The sequence below is a fragment of the Sciurus carolinensis genome, chromosome 14 (assembly GCF_902686445.1).
Source record: "Sciurus carolinensis chromosome 14, mSciCar1.2, whole genome shotgun sequence".
Taxonomy (NCBI): domain Eukaryota; kingdom Metazoa; phylum Chordata; class Mammalia; order Rodentia; family Sciuridae; genus Sciurus; species Sciurus carolinensis.
The window spans coordinates 5,651,424-5,669,696 of record NC_062226.1 but is presented as its reverse complement, the minus strand read 5'-3'; the positions used below and the strand labels follow the sequence as shown (position 1 = coordinate 5,669,696).

The following is an 18,273-nucleotide window of genomic DNA, read 5'->3' as shown; positions in this document are numbered from 1 at the left end:
GGCTGCCAGGCAAGGGGCAGAAGCCCCGTGAGCTCGCCTGGTCTGAAAGGGCCTGGCACCTGGACGGTCCGAGGGTGTCCTGCGGAACAGGAGCGTACAGTGGGCAGCTGGGCTCAGGACAGGAACAAAGGCAGCCAGAGTGGGGTCAGTCTCCTGGGGTTGTGGCTGGATGACTTCCGGAGGTGGCCAGGCCTGACGCTGGACCAGCACCTCCCCACCTGCCCTGGCCTAGCAGGTCAGCTGGGGGAAGCCACCAGGAACTGCTCTCTCCGCAAGTCTGTGTGGCTCTGTTCCCTGCCGTGGTTGGCCCTCCCTTCTTTCTGTGGCCATGGAAAGGCTGTCCCTGCCTCCCAGGGGCCCTACTTAGATCTGGCCATTTTCCCTGGTCCAGGTGCCCAGCTGGCCAAATGAGAGGTGGGGTCAGGCCCACCCAGGTCTGTGGGGTCTCTAGGAGGTGGATGAAGAGGGGGCTGGCAGTCATGGTGCCCCTGCCAGGCCCTCAGGCTCCTCTGACCCTGGCCTCTCAGTCCAGCCTGCGTCCTTCCGGCCTGCGCTCTGTGCTGAGCTGCCTGTGTTGGACCCTGGCCAAGCTGTGCTCCCTCCCCTCCCAGCTCCCCCCGGGCAGCCGGCACTCCGTGCGAGCGGACGGCAGCCTCCACCTGGACCGGGCGCTGCAGGCGGATTCGGGCAGGTACAGCTGCGTGCTCACCAACCTGGCCGGCTCGCAGCATCGGGACGTGGAGCTGCTCGTCCAGGGTGAGTCCGGGCGGGGCGGCTGTGGGAGGGGAGGCACACGGCCAGCCTGACGTGGGGCGCTTTCGCTTAAGAGAATCGTGCCACTGAAGATACCCACGGTGCAGACCCCAGGTGACCTGCAGGGATTCCGTCCCCCTGCAGCTGAGAATGACAATGACAGATTCGACCTTGGGCGTGTGTCCTTTTACACTGTGTCCACACCGCCGCCTGTGGCTGTTCCTGCATCCACAGGACTGGGGCCAGGACGCCCCACGGGCCCCCAGACCTGTCATGCTCAAGTCCCTTGTGTGGCATGACACGTCACCCCTCAAAGCCATCTCACCCTCCCACATGCCTGAAACCGTCTGTGGGGGACTTGACACCGGGTACAAGGTGAGCACTGTGCAAATCCTGGACTGGGTTACGAACGACGAGAAGGAAGACGCGACGGATGTTACAGTAGGACTTTTTTCCTGGATATTTTCGATTGGAGGTTGCTTGAACGGGTGTAGAAATGGAGGCCAACTGTATACAGATAGCAGCACACACACATATGCATATATCCACACATGTGGTACAGTGGGATGCATATGTAGATGTGTTCTATATATAGAATATGTGTTCTTTATACATAATACGTGAAGATTCTTCATATGTTGTTTTTATAAATTTTATGTAACTATATCTATCTTTTTGTTTTTTTGGTACCAGGGATTGAACCCAGAGGTGCTTAACCACTGAGCCACATCCCCAGCCCTTTTTTTATATATTTTATTTTGAGACAGGGTCTCGCTGAGTTGCTCAGGGCCTCACTAAGTTGTTGAGGCTGGCTTTGAACTTGAGATCCTCCTGCCTCAGCCTCTTGAGCTGTGGGGATTCCAGGTGTGGGCCACCACACCCAGCTAAATATATCTATCTCCCTACCGACTCCTGTCAAATACGGTATTTCAAACCCAAACTGCCATCACATTCCATCAGTGTCTGCCACTCAGGTGTTTCCTTAACAGTGTGATGTCACTGTTTCAGTGTCAATAAATATTCAGGGGTATTGGCTCAAAGACCGTGTGTCCCCTGTTTGGACTGGCCAGGGCGACCTCACCGGCCCCACCCTGTGTGAACACCTGGGACCTGGCCAGTTCTTTCCTGAGGACTGACTCACTGTCGTGGCTTCGGCGAGGAGATGGCACTTTGAAAGCTCAGTGTGCTTCCCCCGCATCTGCCGCTCCCCTCGATCAAGTGCCACCGTTCTTTTTGATATAAGATGGGACCTAAGGGGCTGGGGCTGTAGCTCGGTGGCAGAGCGCTTGCCTGGCACCTGTGAGGCATTGGGTTCCATCCTTGGCACCACGTAAATAAAATAAGGGCATGCTGTCCACCCACGACTACAAAAAATATTTAAAAGAGAAGATGGGAACTAAGTTTGGTTACATTTTGTCTTTACCAAGTATGTTAACCTCTTCTCTTTTGATTTCATTTATTTCATTGGCCCCTGGCGGGAGGAGAGAAGGAAGGCGCTGTCCCCAGCGTAGAGGGGAGGACCCCTTCAGAAGGGGCCGGATTCCCTGGATTGTAATTCCAGGTCACGTCTCCCAGGAGGTTGGGCATGTGGCTTGAGCCGGGCCTGTTTCTGGCCTGCCACAGCCACGTCTGCGGCTGCGGGCTGGCCGGAGGAGCGCCGTCTCACACGTGTTCATGGACGGGCGGGCTCTGGCCCCAGGGGAACCCCGAGGGCATGTCCCCCTTGGAGGAGTTTTGAGGAAGCCGTAGACCCAGTTCCTGGCTTTCCCTCCACGCTGCCACCCTGGTCACCTCCCTGTCCCGCCCCGTGAGAGGCCATGGTCTCTCAAGCTCCTGAGCCTTTATGGAGTCCAGAATGGATCTTGCACCTGTTTTCAAGTTCACTTTGTTCTGTGGACGCAGTTTTCTGCCATTTTCCAACTGTCCATCCCCCAAAAGGTGGACAGGGCACGGGGTCAATTGGGCTGTAGTGCTGCCCAGGGAACACGGGCCTGAAGATTCCGTGGTTCGTCCGGAGTCCCAGGGCGGAGGAGCGGCACCGCTGCTTCCCTCGACAGGGCCTCTTCTGCGGGGATGAATTTCCCGGTGGTCAGGCCGCCGGGGCTGCAGATGGCCAGCTGCTTTCATTCTGCTGTTGAATTTTTAAAAATTGTAGAATATGCATTGCACGGAGCTTTGCATCTTAACGGACTTGGGTGTTTGATTTGGGGACATTAAGCTCAGTGACATTGTTCTGCAGCCGGCCGGCCTCCCACCGCAGCCGGGGCTCTTCTCCGTGCATCTGCACACCTGCGGCTCCAGCTGCCTCGCAGGTGTGGACCTGGCGCTTGTCCTCCACGGTGGCCTTATCCTGCTAGCATAATGTCCCGGTGTCATTCTTCGGATAGGACTGCTTGTTTAGGGCCACGTGACAGAAAAATGGAGCAGAAGCTTCCCGGTGCCCCTGCCCCTCATGCACAGCCGGCCCGTCTCGACACCCCCAGAGTGGCCCGTTGTCACCTGAGGAGGCCACAGGGACGTGCCTCCACCCTGCGTCCGTCTTGGGGTCATGCAGCCCGTGTTTGCACAGAGCACGGGACACGGTGCTCTGCGGGGTCACACAGAGAAGTCTCGCGGCCTCGAGTCCCTGTGCCTGGTGCCCCCAGCGACCACCGTCCTCCCACGTCTGCAGAGCCCTGTGTCTCCCAGACCCTCCGGCTGGAGGTCGTTCCTTCCACCCTCGGAGGCGGGAGGACCTGCCCTTGCCGCGCTGGCTGCTCCTGGCTGACGGCAGGAAGTGCTTCTGCCCCTGGCTCCTGGGACACCTGCCGCGAGCGCTGGTTTATGAAGCTGGTTCGTCTATTTCAGTGCCACCCAGGATCCATCCCTCTGCCACCCACCACGTCACCAACGAAGGGGTCCCGGCTTCCCTCCCCTGCCTCGCCTCTGGAGTGCCCACCCCCACCGTCACCTGGACCAAGGTAGGGGGGCCTGTCCCCAGGAGGGGCGCTGGGGTCCGCCAGGGGCTTCCGGAGAGCAGGCTGTGGGCCCTGCTGATGTCACCTGTGGCTCCACCCAAGGAAACCCACGCTCTGATCTCCGGGGGTCCCCGCTACAACGTGAGCCAAGACGGCACCCTGGTGATCACCCAGCCGTCCCCTCAGGATGCAGGGGCCTACGTGTGCACTGCCACCAATGCCGTGGGCTTCTCCAGCCAGGAGATGCGGCTCTCCGTCAACAGTGAGTGATGGCAAGCCCAGCAGGAGGGGCTTCAGTGGGCGATGGGGGATGGAGGACGGTGGTCCACTTGCCCTGTTGTAGTAACAAGCTCAGGAAAGACTCGGGTCCTGCCCTGGCCGCCTCTTTCCCCTCTCTGCCCAGACCCTCCAGCCCCCTTTCCATGTCTCGAGGGCCCCCTGCCCCTGGGCCTTTGCACGTGAGCTCCTGCTTGAATGCCGTTTCCTGGGCTCATGGCCCAGCCAGCGTCCCCCAGGCACCAGACCCCGGGGCTGAGACACATCGCTGTGCTGTAAACTCTGGAGTAGCCCCTTCACAGCACGCAGCTCCCCGGAGGGGGAACGATTAACTGCAGCTGGGCTGCGGTGCCGCGTTCCCGTGGACCCTAAGTGCTGTGAGGGCGGGGCGGGGCCCCTCCAGCCCGCAGCACAGCCTCCCGCAGAGACGTGTGCAGGTGCACGGGCCGCTCGGCGCTGTCATGTTCTTTTAGAGTCAATATTTTATCTCGAAGAAAAAGTTTTTAAATGGGGTGGGGGGGCAATTTCCTCCCGAAAGTAACGATGCAGCGGAGCTGACGGAAGAGGGCCAGGCGGGTTTCCACGTCCACCTGTCTGGCTTGCTCAGCGCGTCCGCCTACCTTCGGTGTGAGCCCTGGACTAGGCACGGGTGCAGGGATGGAGGGGCACCGAGTCACCTCTGCTGTCAGGGGTCTTCAGCAGAACCCTGAGATGCAGTTCTTGGGAATCCCAGACGGGCTGGAAAGCCGAGGGGGAGTTTGTTCCTCAGCTGGTCCTGGATCTCCCCAGGGGAGAAGGCGGAGATGGGAGAGGCCAGCAGGAACGTTGGGAAGGAATGGCGGGATGCAGAGGCCAGGGAGGCCGGGAAGTGGGCAGGGGCACCGGGTCAGGGCTGCGGAAGCAAGAAGAGCGTCCCCAGGGAGGCGTGGACGGCGGGAGGGCAGCAAAGGCCAAGGACAGAGCCCCGCCCTCTAAGCAGCCTCGCCACTCTCTGGAACTCTGCCTCCTGGGGACAGCCCTGTCATGGGAACATCCCTCTCCTGGGGGCATCACTCTACTGGGGACATCTCTCTCCTGGGGACATCTCTCTCCTGGGGACATCTCTCTCCTGGGGACATCCCTCTCCTGGGGACATCTCTCTCCTGGGGACATCCCTCTCCTGGGGACATCTCTCTCCTGGGGACATCCCTCTCCTGGGGACATCCCTCTCCTGGGGACATCTCTCTCCTGGGGACATCCCTCTCCTGGGGACATCCCTCTCCTGGGGACATCTCTCTCCTGGGGACATCCCTCTCCTGGGGACATCTCTCTCCTGGGGACATCCCTCTCCTGGGGATATCCCTCTCCTGGGGACATCCCTTTCTCTGGGGACATCCCTCTCCTGGGGACATCCCTGTCCTGGGGACATCCTTCTCCCTGGGGGACATCCCTCTCCTGGGGACATCCCTCTCTCTGGGGACATCCCTCTCCTGGGGACATCCCTCTCCTGGGGACATCTCTCTCCTGGGGACATCCCTTTCTCTGGGGACATCCCTCTCCTGGGGACATCCCTGTCCTGGGGACATCCCTGTCCTGGGGACATCCTTCTCCCTGGGGGACATCCCTCTCCTGGGGACATCCCTTTCTCTGGGGACATCCCTCTCCTGGGGACATCCTTCTCCCTGGGGGACATCCCTCTCCTGGGGACATCCCTCTCTCTGGGGACATCCCTCTCCTGGGGACATCTCTCTCCTGGGGACATCCCTCTCTCTGGGGACATCCCTCTCCTGGGGACATCCCTGTCCTGGGGACATCCCTCTCCTGGGGACATCCTTCTCCCTGGGGGACATCCCTCTCCTGGGGACATCCCTCTCTCTGGGGACATCCCTCTCCTGGGGACATCCCTCTCTCTGGGGACATCCCTCTCCTGGGGACATCCCTCCCCTGGGGACATCCCTCTCTCTGGGGACATCCCTCTCCTGGAGACATCCCTCTCCTGGGGACATCCCTCTCTCTGGGGACATCCCTCTCTCTGGGGACATCCCTCTCCTGGGGACATCCCTCCCCTAGGGACATCCCTCTCTCTGGGGACATCCCTCTCCTGGAGACATCCCTCTCCTGGGGACATCCCTCTCTCTGGGGACATCCCTCTCCTGGGGACATCCCTCTCTCTGGGGACATCCCTCTCCTGGGGACATCCCTCTCTCTGGGGACATCCCTCTCCCGGGGACATCCCTCTCTCTGGGGACATCTCTCTCCCGGGGACATCCCTCTCCTGGGGACATCTCTCTCCTGGGGACATCCCTCTCCTGGGGACATCCCTCTCTCTGGGGACATCTCTCTCCCGGGGACATCCCTCTACTGGGGACATCCCTCTCCTGGGGACATCCCTCTCTCTGGGGACATCCCTCTCCCGGGGACATCCCTCTCTCTGGGGACATCTCTCTCCCGGGGACATCCCTCTCCTGGGGACATCTCTCTCCTGGGGACATCCCTCTCCTGGGGACATCCCTCTCTCTGGGGACATCCCTCTCCTGGGGACATCCCTCTCTCTGGGGACATCCCTCTCCCGGGGACATCCCTCTCTCTGGGGACATCTCTCTCCTGGGGACATCCCTCTCTCTGGGGACATCCCTCTCCTGGGGACATCTCTCTCCCGGGGACATCCCTCTCCTGGGGACATCCCTCTCTCTGGGGACATCCCTCTCCCGGGGACATCCCTCTCTCTGGGGACATCCCTCTCCTGGGGACATCCCTCTCCCGGGGACATCCCTCTCTCTGGGGACATCCCTCTCTCTGGGGACATCCCTCTCTGGGGACATCCCTCTCTGGGCAGCATCCCACTGTCCTCCTGGTCCTGCTCAAGGCTCTGCTTGTCTCCCCCACAGCCAGGCCCAGAATCAAGGTGAATGGGTCGCATGACACAGACGTGCCTCTGAGAGTCACGGCAAAGGCTGGTGAAGAGGTGACCCTGGATTGTGAGGCCCAGGGCTCCCCACCCCCTCTGGTCACCTGGACAAAGGACTCCCACCCTGTGCCGTCCATCACTGACAGGTACCCAGTCCTATTGGTCTTGCGCCAGGAGGGTGGAACTTGGGGTCGGAGGCACAAGCATCCGGGTGGCCAGTGACCCAGCAGGCGGTGTGGGCACTCCCGGGTGCTCTGGCCCTTCAGACCTTGTCCATGGGCCCGGAGCCTCCGAGGGGCCTGGGAGCCAGGCTGAGCCACCCTGAAACGACATGCTCCGTGGTCACGGGGGTCACGGGTGGTGCGGGCAGCGCCCCCTACCCTGCCCAGCAGTTCCCATCAGCTGGACGGTCCTGAGACACAGAGGACACCGGGGTGGGGGGAGCTGCTCAGGGTGGCCCCCTGAGTCAGAGCAAAGCCCGATCCGACAGTGTGTCCTGACGGCAGCACGTGCCACCTCCCGCTCTGCAGACCGGGCGTCTGGGGTGGGCTGGGACTCAGGTGCGCTTGGTGCTGGGGGCAGTCAGGGAAGAGCCGGGCCTGGGGGTCCGGCGGCCCAGCTGGGCGCAGTGTGGAGCTTGCTGGCTCCTGCTAGGACGTGGCCTGGAGCCTCCGACCCGGCAGCAGGGAAGGGTGTGCGTCTCAGGCCAGTGACATCAACCCTGGCGAGGTCTGAGCCTTGCCGACCGCGGCCTCCACCGCGGCTTCTCGCCCCCACCCTCCCGCGAGTCTGCGCCTCAGAACATCTGTTGGGTCAGTGCTTCCAGACCCTGCGGCCATGAGCCCCAGGCACAGCCGGGGTGCAGGGAGCAGGGCTGGGCTGCGTCTGTGGTGTCCCCCATGCTCCTGGGCTGACTGCAGAGGCTGCGGCTCCTGGCTGGGTGGTGGCCCGGGGGCCAGAGCTTGTTTATTTACAGCTTGTTACTGAAACGGAAACGCGTTCCATTTTTTGATGATGCCTTAATAGATCAGCCGGGAGCCGTGAATTTGCGAGAGGTTTTTGCAATCGCAGCCTCCTGGGGGCCTTCCCCGGCCTCCTCCCCAGCTGGCTTGCGTTGTTTCCCTAGATTTATGGCTGGCCAGGGGTTTATCTAAGACAGCGAGACGCCCGGGGCGTGGGTGGGAGCACTCAGGCCTGTCTGGACCCCCAGGTCCTGTCCTGGCTGTGGAACCCCCGCTGCTCCCAGAGAGGAGGGCGTAAGGCTCGGTGTATCAGTTGCTGGGCTGCCTGAGCCCCTGCACCTGCTCCTGCGGCTGCTGGTCCTGAACCAAGGCCCCGCGGGCAGCTTAGGGGCGGTCACCTTACCATCTCCTGATTCTGGCCCGCGGTTTGGCAGGGAGGCTCTGTCAAGAAGTGAGTCACACGTGGTACAGTTCACTCGTGTGTGCTGACCGCCAACTGTGAGTGTCCACTTTTAGGACGTTTCCATCATCCCCCAGAACTGTCACGCCTTTCACAGCCAGCCCCATTCCCGTCCCATCCCCGCCCCGCCCTGGCAACCGCTAATCTTCTTTCTGTCTCCTTTGGATCGATCTCTTCTGGACGTTTTCTCATCACTGGCTGCTTCTCCATCTTCCCATCCTCTGGGTTCCTCCTGGCCTGACTCATGGAAACAGACGTGGTCTTTTCTTTGGCCCAGCATAATGCCCTCGAAGTTCACGGGCATAGCAGGGACCAGAGCGCCACCCCCTTTTTATGGCTGAATAGTATTCCACAGGCCACCTTTGGTTTATCCATTGACCAGTCGATGGACATGGGGTTGTGTCCACCTGGCAGTTGTGAACAGTGTCACTTCTGGTTGTGTCTGCCACTTCTTGGCAAGCTGAGGTCCTTGAGAGACTCTGGTCTCCCCACCCAGCGCCATGCAGCTCCCCTTCAGCACCTGGAGCCTCAGCTGCAACGTGGAGATCTTAAAACCTCGTGGAACTCACCGTGCGGCGGGGGGACTCGCTGTCTCTGCGCCCCATTCCTCCCTTCTTTCCCCTCCTGGGAGCCCGAAAGCTGGGCCTCCTCTGTCCTCGGGTTCTGAGGGCCTCAGCCCCGTGGCTCTCTAGTGCTGACCGCAGGGGCAGATGAGGGCCAACAGGCGCCGGGCCTCCGAGGCCGCCTCCCTCCCCCTGGGCCAGGGGTGGTCTTCTGCAGGTACCCGGGGGTGGGCGGGGTGAGAGGCAGGCCGGGCCCTGGGGGAGGACGTGGGAAGGCAGGGGGACCAGAGTTGGGCTCGTCCCCTCGCCGTGAGTCTTCTGTTCAGTGGGACCTTCTGACCCTGCCCGGGGCGCATGGGTGGAGCACAGCCAGCCACATGGACCTGACACACCCGACGGGCGTGGCCCCAGGGGTGCCCGGGCACCAGCCTCAGGACCACGGGCAGGAGCACCTGGACAATGCTCTGAACGTCCAGGTGCCCTCCACGCCAGAGGCAGAAAGCCCTACTGGGAGGAGCCGGGGAAGCCCCCGCCCCCCAGCCCCCGCTGGTGTCCCCAACCCTCCGAGGGGCTGGTGCGCGTCGGATGCAGTTCCAGTCACGCTGAGCGGTCACCGCTGCTCTCCCGCCCGCCTGGCGTCCCCCGGGCTCCTCCTGGCCTGACTCGTGCTCCTTGCTGGGCGGCTGGTTGCTAAGCCGCTCCTCTGTTTGGGGCCCGCGGCCCTGGCCAGGGTTCAGCCGCGACAGGAGGGGCCGCTGGAGCAGCTTCGCCCAGTCGGGGCCGCTGCCCTGGGGGCCATGGCTGATCCAGGAGCGGGTGGCCCTTGGGTCTATTGTTTCTGAAAGGTCACCCACCTCGTGGGTTCAGACTCAAGCTGGACAGTGTCCGTGAGCAGTGTCCTGGGCCCAGGCCTGTCCGAGACAGAACCGGGACCAGCCAGGACCCTCCCAGCGTCCCTCCGGCCGGCTCAGTGACCTCGACAGGACCTGGCCCCGGGCGGGCCTCAGTCTCCCCATCCGAGATGGGACCGGCCTGGGTGGCCACATGGCCGAGCGCCCTGGCTGGGCTCTGGGAAGCAGGCAGGCACGTTGCTAGGCCGCCGTGTTTGTTTGTGATTCTGCCGTGGAGCCGGGACAGCTGTGAGCACTCCTGGCTGCTGGTGCCCAGGGCAGCGGGCCAGAGTCCCACCCAGGGCCAGATCCCGTCCTGGAAGGAGGGCGCGTGGGGCTGCTGCTGTCCCCGGTGCGCCAGGCTTTCCCGCGGTGGCACCCGCTGCCTTGCTCCCCAGGGGCAGGGGCAGCAGGCCACCAGCCCTTCTGGATGGGGCCACTGGGACACCCGGCCAGCTGCAGCAGGGGTCCTGGTGACCGGGAGAAAACCCGCTCGTGCCCACCAAGCCGGGCAAGGAGCGCCCGGGGCGCGGAGGGGTCTGCGGTGCTGGCGGCTGGCGTTGGCTCGGAACTGTGGCCAGCAGCTCTTTCTGGGGACGTTTAGGTCGACTACGTCAGGCCGCCCGCTCCATCACTGCGGTGGGCAGGCGATGGCGGGGCCAGGGCGGCCGTGTCCTGGCCAGCAGGGTGGCACCCCCGGCCTCGGCCCTCTGCGCAGGGGCAGTGGCTCCGGATCCCGCCCCGCAGGTCTGGCTGTTGGGAGCGGCAAGTGAGAATGAGCCCGGCAGGTGCTCGGCCGAGCAGGGCCATGGACGCGCCCAGTACTGCCGGCTGACCTCAGTGCCTCCCGGTCACTTACGGCCTCGGGGCTCAGGGTGACGCTGGTTCTCTCCTACGGGGAGCGCGACCCTGTGGGTGGCTGGCATCTGTCCCTCAAGTTCTCCAGCTGGGCTTTGTCACTTGCGGCGTCTCACGAGGTCAGTGGTGGCCTCGAGGCCACAGGAAGGACGTGAGGGTCAGGGGCACTTTGTGGCAGAGCATGCTCAGGCTGCCCCGGCCAGCAGACCCAGCGTGGGCTGGCACGCGGTGGGCAGCTGCTGGGTGCTGCCCTCCTGTGTGCCCCCTCAGCCAGCCTCGGGCCTCCTCCCTGAAGGCCGCCTGCTGGTGGTGGGCCGGACGCTGCGGAAGGGCTGGAGCGACAGGGGATGAGCAGCGGGAGGCCCCGGGCAGACAAGAGCCCCAACCTGCAGCCCCCCGGGGACGAGTGTGCTTCCTCCCCGGAGTCCGCCCTGGCTCCCTGGGACCCAAGGGCTCGCTGCGTTGAATGAAGACCTGAGGAATGGCCCTCGGTCGCCTGGGCTCCCTGCAGCTCAGAGCAGCCGCCCGGAGTGTCAGGAAAACTTCATGGAAGGGCCGGAGCCCGCGCCGCCTTGAAGGGTCTGGAGGCAGGAGGGCAGCACTGGGGTGTGGCGGGGAACAACGTGGGCCAAAGCGGGGAAGGCTGTGTGGGGTGGGCAGCCATTAAATACGTATTGAGCACCTACTGTATGCTGAGGGCTGGGGATGAGCTTGGAGCAAGCGGCTGGCTCCTGCCTGGCGGAGCACCCACAGCGCCAGGTGGCAGTGTTTCCTGACTGCGGAGCCAGGAGCAGCTGTGCCACCAAGGACAGGTGGTGGCTGGGGAGCCACCTGCGCCTGGTGCTGGGGACAAGGCGGGCAGGTCGGGCCGGGCGGCACTGTCCACAGACGCGGCGGGCAGGGTGGGCGGGTCCTCCTGGGCCCCTCCTGGGCCCCTCCCGTCCCCCACCGCTGACATCTGTGTGCGCCTGGCCACCCGCCAGGACCCCCGCCAGATGGATGTCATAAACAGGAAGCCCCCTCGCACCTCGCGCCTCCCCCGCGGCCACACGGGCCATCTGGCCGCACGCGCCTGGCGCAGCTCCTGCTGGTGACGCCCACGCCCGGTGCTCCCGTCCCCCCTCCCTGCCCCGGCTTCCCTGCTGGGCCGCGGCCCCAAAACCGCCCCCGGGAGAGCGGCGGGCGCAGGGGGAGGCGCGGGCGCCCCGGACCCCAGCCCACCCGCCACCCGGCCTTCTCGACAGGGGTCATGGCAGGTAAAAGGGCAGCAGGCGGATGTCCTCCTGCAGCCCCAGGGGACGGGAGCAGGTGGCCACGCACCCGTGCTGAGAGGGTGACGAGGGACAGCCCAGCAGCCTTCCTGCAGGAGGCGCGGCCGCGCAGGGCTGGGCAGGAGCCTCAGGAGGCGCCGCTGGTCGGGCGCCCAGGGCTCTTGCTCTGCTGGGCAGGCACTGGGCCCTTCGCCTCTCGGGCCTCAGCTTATCCATCTGTAAAGTGGACCGTCTTTGCGTTTTCCTTGTGGTATAGCGGGCGGCCTTTCTAGAAAATGACCTGGGCAGTGGTCATGAAGAAGACGAGGTGCCTCCTTGTAGTGTTGAGAATTCCGTCCTCTGCAGAAGCTTCCTTTCAAATCTTTTCCCCAGAAGGTCCTGGTTCCTGTCCTTTATGGACTTGGAGGGAGGGAGCTGGAAGTCCTGTGGACCCCTGAGTCGGCAGTACTTGAGCACAGTCTCTGAGATCATGGAGCGGTCTTCTCCGATTTGAAGAGACTGGGGTTCAGAGATGCTGACTGTCCTGCCTGAGGCTGCACAGCATGTCCACAGCACAGTGGGACCCCAGGTGCAGTCTCCAGGCCCAGGTGTCCCTGCGGCCAGCCTCGGTGCAGTGGGGAAGTCCAGGAGCCTCGTCCAGCCCCCGGTGTTGCTGAGGGTCTATGTTTCCGCCTCACACTGATCAGCCCTCGTCGATACGTCCACCTTATCTAACTTAGAGCAGAGCCGGAGATAAAAGCTGAGTCGGGGTGGGTGGCACGGCCACACGGGAGGAGGCTCCCGAGGCGGGCGGGGGTGGGACGGGAGCCGAGGTGTCTGAAGCTCCCCCTGCCCGCACACTTGGAGACCTGCCCAGTGCTGCCCGGCTGCCTGGAGACTCGGGGCACAGATGCAAGCTGGGCGCTCACGTCCCGGGCACCGCGGGCCGTGTGCCCGATGTCACTGCGTCTGCACCACCTGTAATTCCAGGTGAAGGGTGGAGTCCTTGGCCCGAGGTCGGCATGGTGGTTCTCAAGGTGCCACTTGTACTTGAGCCCTGCCACGTCTGCTGGGCCGTGTGGCTTCTCGGGGCCAGGGGCACATCTCCACTGTCCCCAGTTGGGTCCCCAAGAGGAGCCCAGAGCCTTGCTAAAATTCCAAACCCTCCTGGACCCGGGGTCTCTGGGAGTCTGCATGTCTCACACAGCCAGGAGGGTCCGGTGAGGACCCCCATCCTTCAAGGTACGAATGACGGACTCTCCAGCTGGCACCTATGACCAAGAGTCCTGCACCATGCATGTGACACATACACAGAGTATGCAGGCAGCCCTGTTGGTGAAAGAAGGACAAGTGAAATGGGGAAGGCCAGGAGGGTCCAAACGTTTAAAGGTTCACTCCAAAAGTAGCGAATTAAAACATTCTGGTGTGATCAAACAAGGGAATATTATACAACAGTGAAAAGGAGTGGGCTAGAGCTACGTGCATGTGGATGATGCCATTTATGTGAATTCTAAACTTGCAGAGCAGTACTCTGTATGATTCCAGTGAGCTGTCATCACCAGGACACCAACTGGCCTCTGTTGGGGGCCTCTCTGTTCCAGTCGAATCAGGCCATTCAGTTCTTTCAACAGTCCTAGGGCTGCATTATTGTGAACTGTTTTCCAAAATGGGGCAACTAAGGCCCAGGAAGGGAAAGCGATAGCCCTGCCCTGCCTCACGTGTGACGGCCCAGGTTCCTCACCCAGAGCGTCACCTGCTGCCACTCAGGCTGCCTACTGTTTGCTTGGAAGAGCTGGAGAGGCCTGCTGGGAGGGGTGGTCACCTTCTTTAGAGCAGAGGGACAGGAGCAGAGCCGTGGCCTGGGCTGGGCAGAGGCATTCCTGACCCCGTGGGCCCGTGGGGTAACCCTGTGCCCTGGGCTTCGCTCGCAGCGTCCCTTGTGATTCCTGGAAGGCAGATGGAACTCCAGGGACCCCCAGGGGTCCTATGTGGGACCCTGGAATCCCATCTTGCAGAAGTGGAAGCTCAGGTCCAGCAGAAAGGGCGGGAGCCCAGGCCTCTGGCCCCAGAGCCCAGCTGGAAAGCTCTGGTGAGCCCAAGGCTGCAGACTGGCCCCTGGGGTCCCCGCCCCCATGCTGGCCACTTGCTCTGGGGTCCGGCGGGGCCCTGCGTGCAGCCCGCCCTCTCTGTTTTACGGGGGCAGGTCTGTGCAGAGCCAGCACATGTGGGCTGTTGACATCATGTCTGCAGGGCCCCTCGGGTCCAGCCCAGCTGCAGGAGCCTGGCTGGGGGTCCTCCTGTGGGAAGGAGGCCAGGTGACTGAGCGAGGTGGGCTAGCGGGGTGGTCTCCACAGTGTCCTCCTGGGCTCTGGACACGAGGTGGCAACAGGCACGGGTACCAGGACATGGGGGCCTCAGGACTGTGGCTTCCCCTCCCCAAGGGGGTGGCCTGCCCTGCTTGCAGGGCGGGTGACCCCGTGCAGCCGAGCTCAGCAGAGATGGGGCGCTGCCGTCCACGGCCAGCAGGTGCGCGGGGCGGACAGCACCAGGCCCGGCTGGGGGGGGTCCGTCCCTCAGCCCCACCCTTAGGCTCCCACAGAGGTGGAGCAAGCCTCCCGAGGACCCCAGGGTCAGACGGTGGACTTCCAGGCCCGGGCTCCCTCTTCCAGGCCCGCGGGGCCGGCCTGGGCCAGGTGGCCTAGAGCCGTGGAGGCAGGCAGCCTGCGTTCCGCCCGAGGGCCTCCTGGGGGCGGCGGCTCCTTCGTCTGTGCCGGGCTTGGAGGCGTCCCTGGGGGCCCGCTGGGGCTGACCGCACCCGCTCTGCTGCAGGCACAGCCTCCTCCCTTCCGGCTCCCTGCGCCTGGCCCAGGCCCAGGCGGGTGACAGGGGCCTCTACGAGTGCGTGGCCAGCAACCCCGCGGGGTCCGCCTCCCGACGCTACATCCTTGGGGTGCAAGGTAGGGTTCCTCCTCCCACCTGCCCTCTGACCCCACGCCCTGCCCTCTGACCCTGCCTGCCCCCTTGGTGCCCCTGTCCGGGTCCTGAGGGGTCCTGTCACCCGCTGCCTGTCTTCCTCACACCCCTCTCCTCTCCTCCCGCTCTCCTCACCTCCGCCGGGACCTCGGGGGGCTCTTCAGAGGTTCCCGAGAGCAGGGCAGGCCCAGTGGGGGCCTGGAGCGGGGTCGGGGCCACCAGCTAGTCCGGGCACCTCTGCCCGTCCAGGGGTGCAGCCCGAGCCCCTCCTGCTGGGAGCGTCCAAGCCCCGAGGCCCCCGATGCCCACTCTCCTCCTACAAGGTTCTCCCCACGCCTCTAACAAGCCCTTGCCACCTAGCGAGTGTCCCCTTAGTGGGGACCGTCTCTCCTCCCTGGCTGACGGTGGTGCCTCTGGCTTCCAACCCGCCTGGGGGAGCTAGGAGTGGCCATTGGGGGTCCCAGTAGGTGCTGGTCACATAGCAGAGAGGCCAGGAGCTTGTCCTCTCCAAGAGCCCCAAGGAGCCTCCTGAGAGGGGACTGACGGTGGCCCCACATGCCCACCTTCCCAGGGCCCGCTGGGCAGGATGGCTTGACATTTTTAAATGATTAGGAAAAAACAAACAAGCAGAGAAAGACAGATCATACCTTGTGACGTTTGACAAGCGCGTGGAACCCACGCCTCGGTGTCCAGGAAGCCCGTGTTGGACCCTGGCCGCTGAGTGGTTGAGGGTGACCCTCTGGCCTGGTCCTCTGCAGGAACGTTTGCCTGTCCGTCTATGGAACCAGGTTCCACAGAGAGATGGGCGGGTGTCGGGGCCTCTGCTCCTCACACAGAGCCCTCCTGGGCAGCGAGGCCCGACGGTGAGGCCCAGGGAGCGTCTCCTCTCTGAGACCTGCTCAGGAGGGGGCAGGGAGGGGTGCCCCTGGCTTCTCTGGTGGCCCAAGACATTTGCCCTGGACCTGGAGCAGGTGGCCCTGGGCTCTGAGTCCTCCTGGGTCCACGAGAAGCCACCTGGACTCCTGGCCACTCAGACCCCGGGTCAGTGCCACCTCCTCTCTTCAGCTGACTCTGACTGAGTCACGGACTCCTGAGCCTCAATTCCCACACTTGCAAAACGGGCATGCACTGCCCACCGGGTAGGAAGGACCAGGCAAGACGCAGCGAGAGTCTTGAGAGTACAAACAAGACGCCACCTCCCGGGGAGGGCTGGTGATGTCCAGCCACAGCAGCCACTGCCGGGCCCCCGGCTGCTGCCACCGACCTCCCGCTGTGGCCTGGGAGGCAGCGTGGGGAGGCCAAGGCTCCTGCAGGTGCAGGTCCTGGGCTGCGAGGGGCGTGGGAGCTGCAGTCCCCTCGCTGGGCTCCTCTGGGTCAGCCCCTCTGCCCGCTGGGCAGGGTGCACCAGACGATGCTTCTCAAATGCCATGCGGTGTCCTGGCAGGGGCGGGGACAGGCCAGCTGAGAGTGCCCGCGTTCAGGCGAAGGCCAGTCTCCCCTCATGGTGGGGCCCACGTGGGGTCCTGGTGCCTCTCCCTGACCTGAGTGTTCGGTCGGCCCAGCCTGGTTTTGCTGGCTGGTGACGTCAGAGCTGTGGCGTGGTGTGGGCCCTGGGACCCCCCACCAGGGCACCCCACCGTGACTGCCCTCCCGTGGCCCCGCAGTCCCTCCTCAGGTGCAGCCCGGCCCTCGGGTCCTGAAGGTGCTGGCGGGAGAAGCCCTGGATCTGAACTGTGTGGCCGAGGGCAGCCCGGAGCCCCGGCTGAGCTGGTCCAAGGACGGGGTGGCCCTGCAGGGTGGGGGGCCTGCGGGCTCCGTCCACTTCGCAGCCGTTGAGCCCTCCGATGCCGGGACGTACCGCTGCGAGGCCTCCAGCAGTGCTGGGGTGGACGTCTGGGAGCTGCAGCTCAGGGTGCTGGGTGAGTCTGAGCCCCAGGACGCACCTCCTCCGTCTCCCCGCGGCCTGGACTTCCGGGTGCCCGTCTCTGCCCTGTGCCCCCCTTCCTGGGACCTCTGGGTCCCTGCAGCTGTGGGGGCAGTCCATCCTGTGCTGGGGGCCCTGGACACCGACCCGCAGGTCCTCAGAGCCACCGGGGGTCCCTGCGCTCCCTGCTCCATGGAGCCCAAGTGCCTGGGTGCGGAGGTGCAGGGGGCAGTGGTCGGCGCGCTCGCCGGCTGGATAGCACAGGCCAGTTCTCTCACCCGCGAAGTGGATCCCGGAGGGCGCAGGGTCAGCGAGAGAACGTGTGCCCAGCTCCTGGCACAGGGACAGCCCTAGGTCTGTGGTGCCGGCACTCGACTGTTAGGAATGAGACTAGCCTGGAGCGCCCTCTCCGGGAGCGAGCTGGAGGGGCGGGCCTGTTGGACGGCTGCTGAGGAGGGCACCGGCCCAGCCCCGGGAGCCTGTGGGTGTGACCCTGGTGGCTGCTCCGGGGTCACCGTGTGGGGGGCGAGCCAGCACCACCGGCCCTCGGCCCTGGGTCTCTGGGGTAGTGCCCAACTTTGGGCACAGGGTGTGAGTGCGTCACGTCACTTCCCACCAGAGCCTCCACACTGGGGTGCCGACGAGACCAGTGGCCTGCTGGAGCGAGTGGCCGGGGAGAATGCCAGCCTGCCATGCCCCGCCAGAGGTAAGGCCAGGCCCAGGCTGGGGCCAGGAGGCGGGTGGGCTGGCTAGGCTCCCGGGCCCTGGGCTGTAGGAAGGCCCTTAGCATTAGGGGCTGTCCTGGTCCAGAGGGGCTAAGCGATTTGCCTGAGGCCACACAGCCAGGATATGACTCACAGTGTGCTTGTTGGACCCCCGACTCTGCCTGCTCATTAAGCCCCAGCCCCTCAGTACCTGGGGATATGGCGGCCGGGGCTGAGGGTTGCCCTCGGGTCCGTGTGGATTGGGTCTCGGGAATTGGATCCTCAAGCCCCGTGCGCTCTCAGAGAATGAATTCACATGATCCCAGACAAACCAGCTTTTCTGGGGCCGCAGCACAGTGCAGGTCCAGACAGCAGCCCCCGGGCCAGCCCCCCGGGCCACGCCTGCTGCAGCCCTGCGGGGCTGCTCCTAGGGCAGCCTGGCCTCCTTTCTGAGCCTCGGTTTCCTCATCTGCGTGCTGGGGTGCTCCAGTCCTTCGATGGGGGCCCTGGGAGGCCTCAGAGGGGCACGTGAGTTTTAGGTCACTGCCTGGCATTTAGTAGGGGGCACGTGCCGGGTGCTTGGCGTCCCCTAGGTAACCACCTGCCCACATGGTGCCTTCGTCTTTGGGCTTCCCCAGGAACGGCTGTCCACGGTGGGGTCCGTGCCCTCTGGGTGTCGGGTAGCCAGGGGCAGCTCCCGGAAGCCCTCAGGGCCGGAGAGCAGCCTCTGGGAGGCAGGCAGGAGGGGCGCGGCCAGCTGGCGGTGGCAGAACTGCGACAGGCTCCTCTGCGGGGCCCTCCCAGAGGCCGCCAGCC

The 18,273-nt window shown here is 64.2% G+C and overlaps 1 protein-coding gene across 1 annotated transcript in view; it reads left to right on the top strand.

Annotated features, from left to right (window-relative positions):
- Nucleotides 1–18,273, top strand: part of Hmcn2 (hemicentin 2) — a 129,740-nt gene that overhangs the window by 43,510 nt on the left and 67,957 nt on the right. Inside the window, exons 19-25 of the mRNA XM_047524838.1 lie at nucleotides 612–756; nucleotides 3,601–3,713; nucleotides 3,813–3,972; nucleotides 6,854–7,019; nucleotides 14,686–14,813; nucleotides 16,494–16,748; nucleotides 17,373–17,459. Coding sequence (XP_047380794.1) covers nucleotides 612–756; nucleotides 3,601–3,713; nucleotides 3,813–3,972; nucleotides 6,854–7,019; nucleotides 14,686–14,813; nucleotides 16,494–16,748; nucleotides 17,373–17,459 — 1,054 coding nt within the window. The remainder of the gene's footprint in view (nucleotides 1–611; nucleotides 757–3,600; nucleotides 3,714–3,812; nucleotides 3,973–6,853; nucleotides 7,020–14,685; nucleotides 14,814–16,493; nucleotides 16,749–17,372; nucleotides 17,460–18,273) is intronic.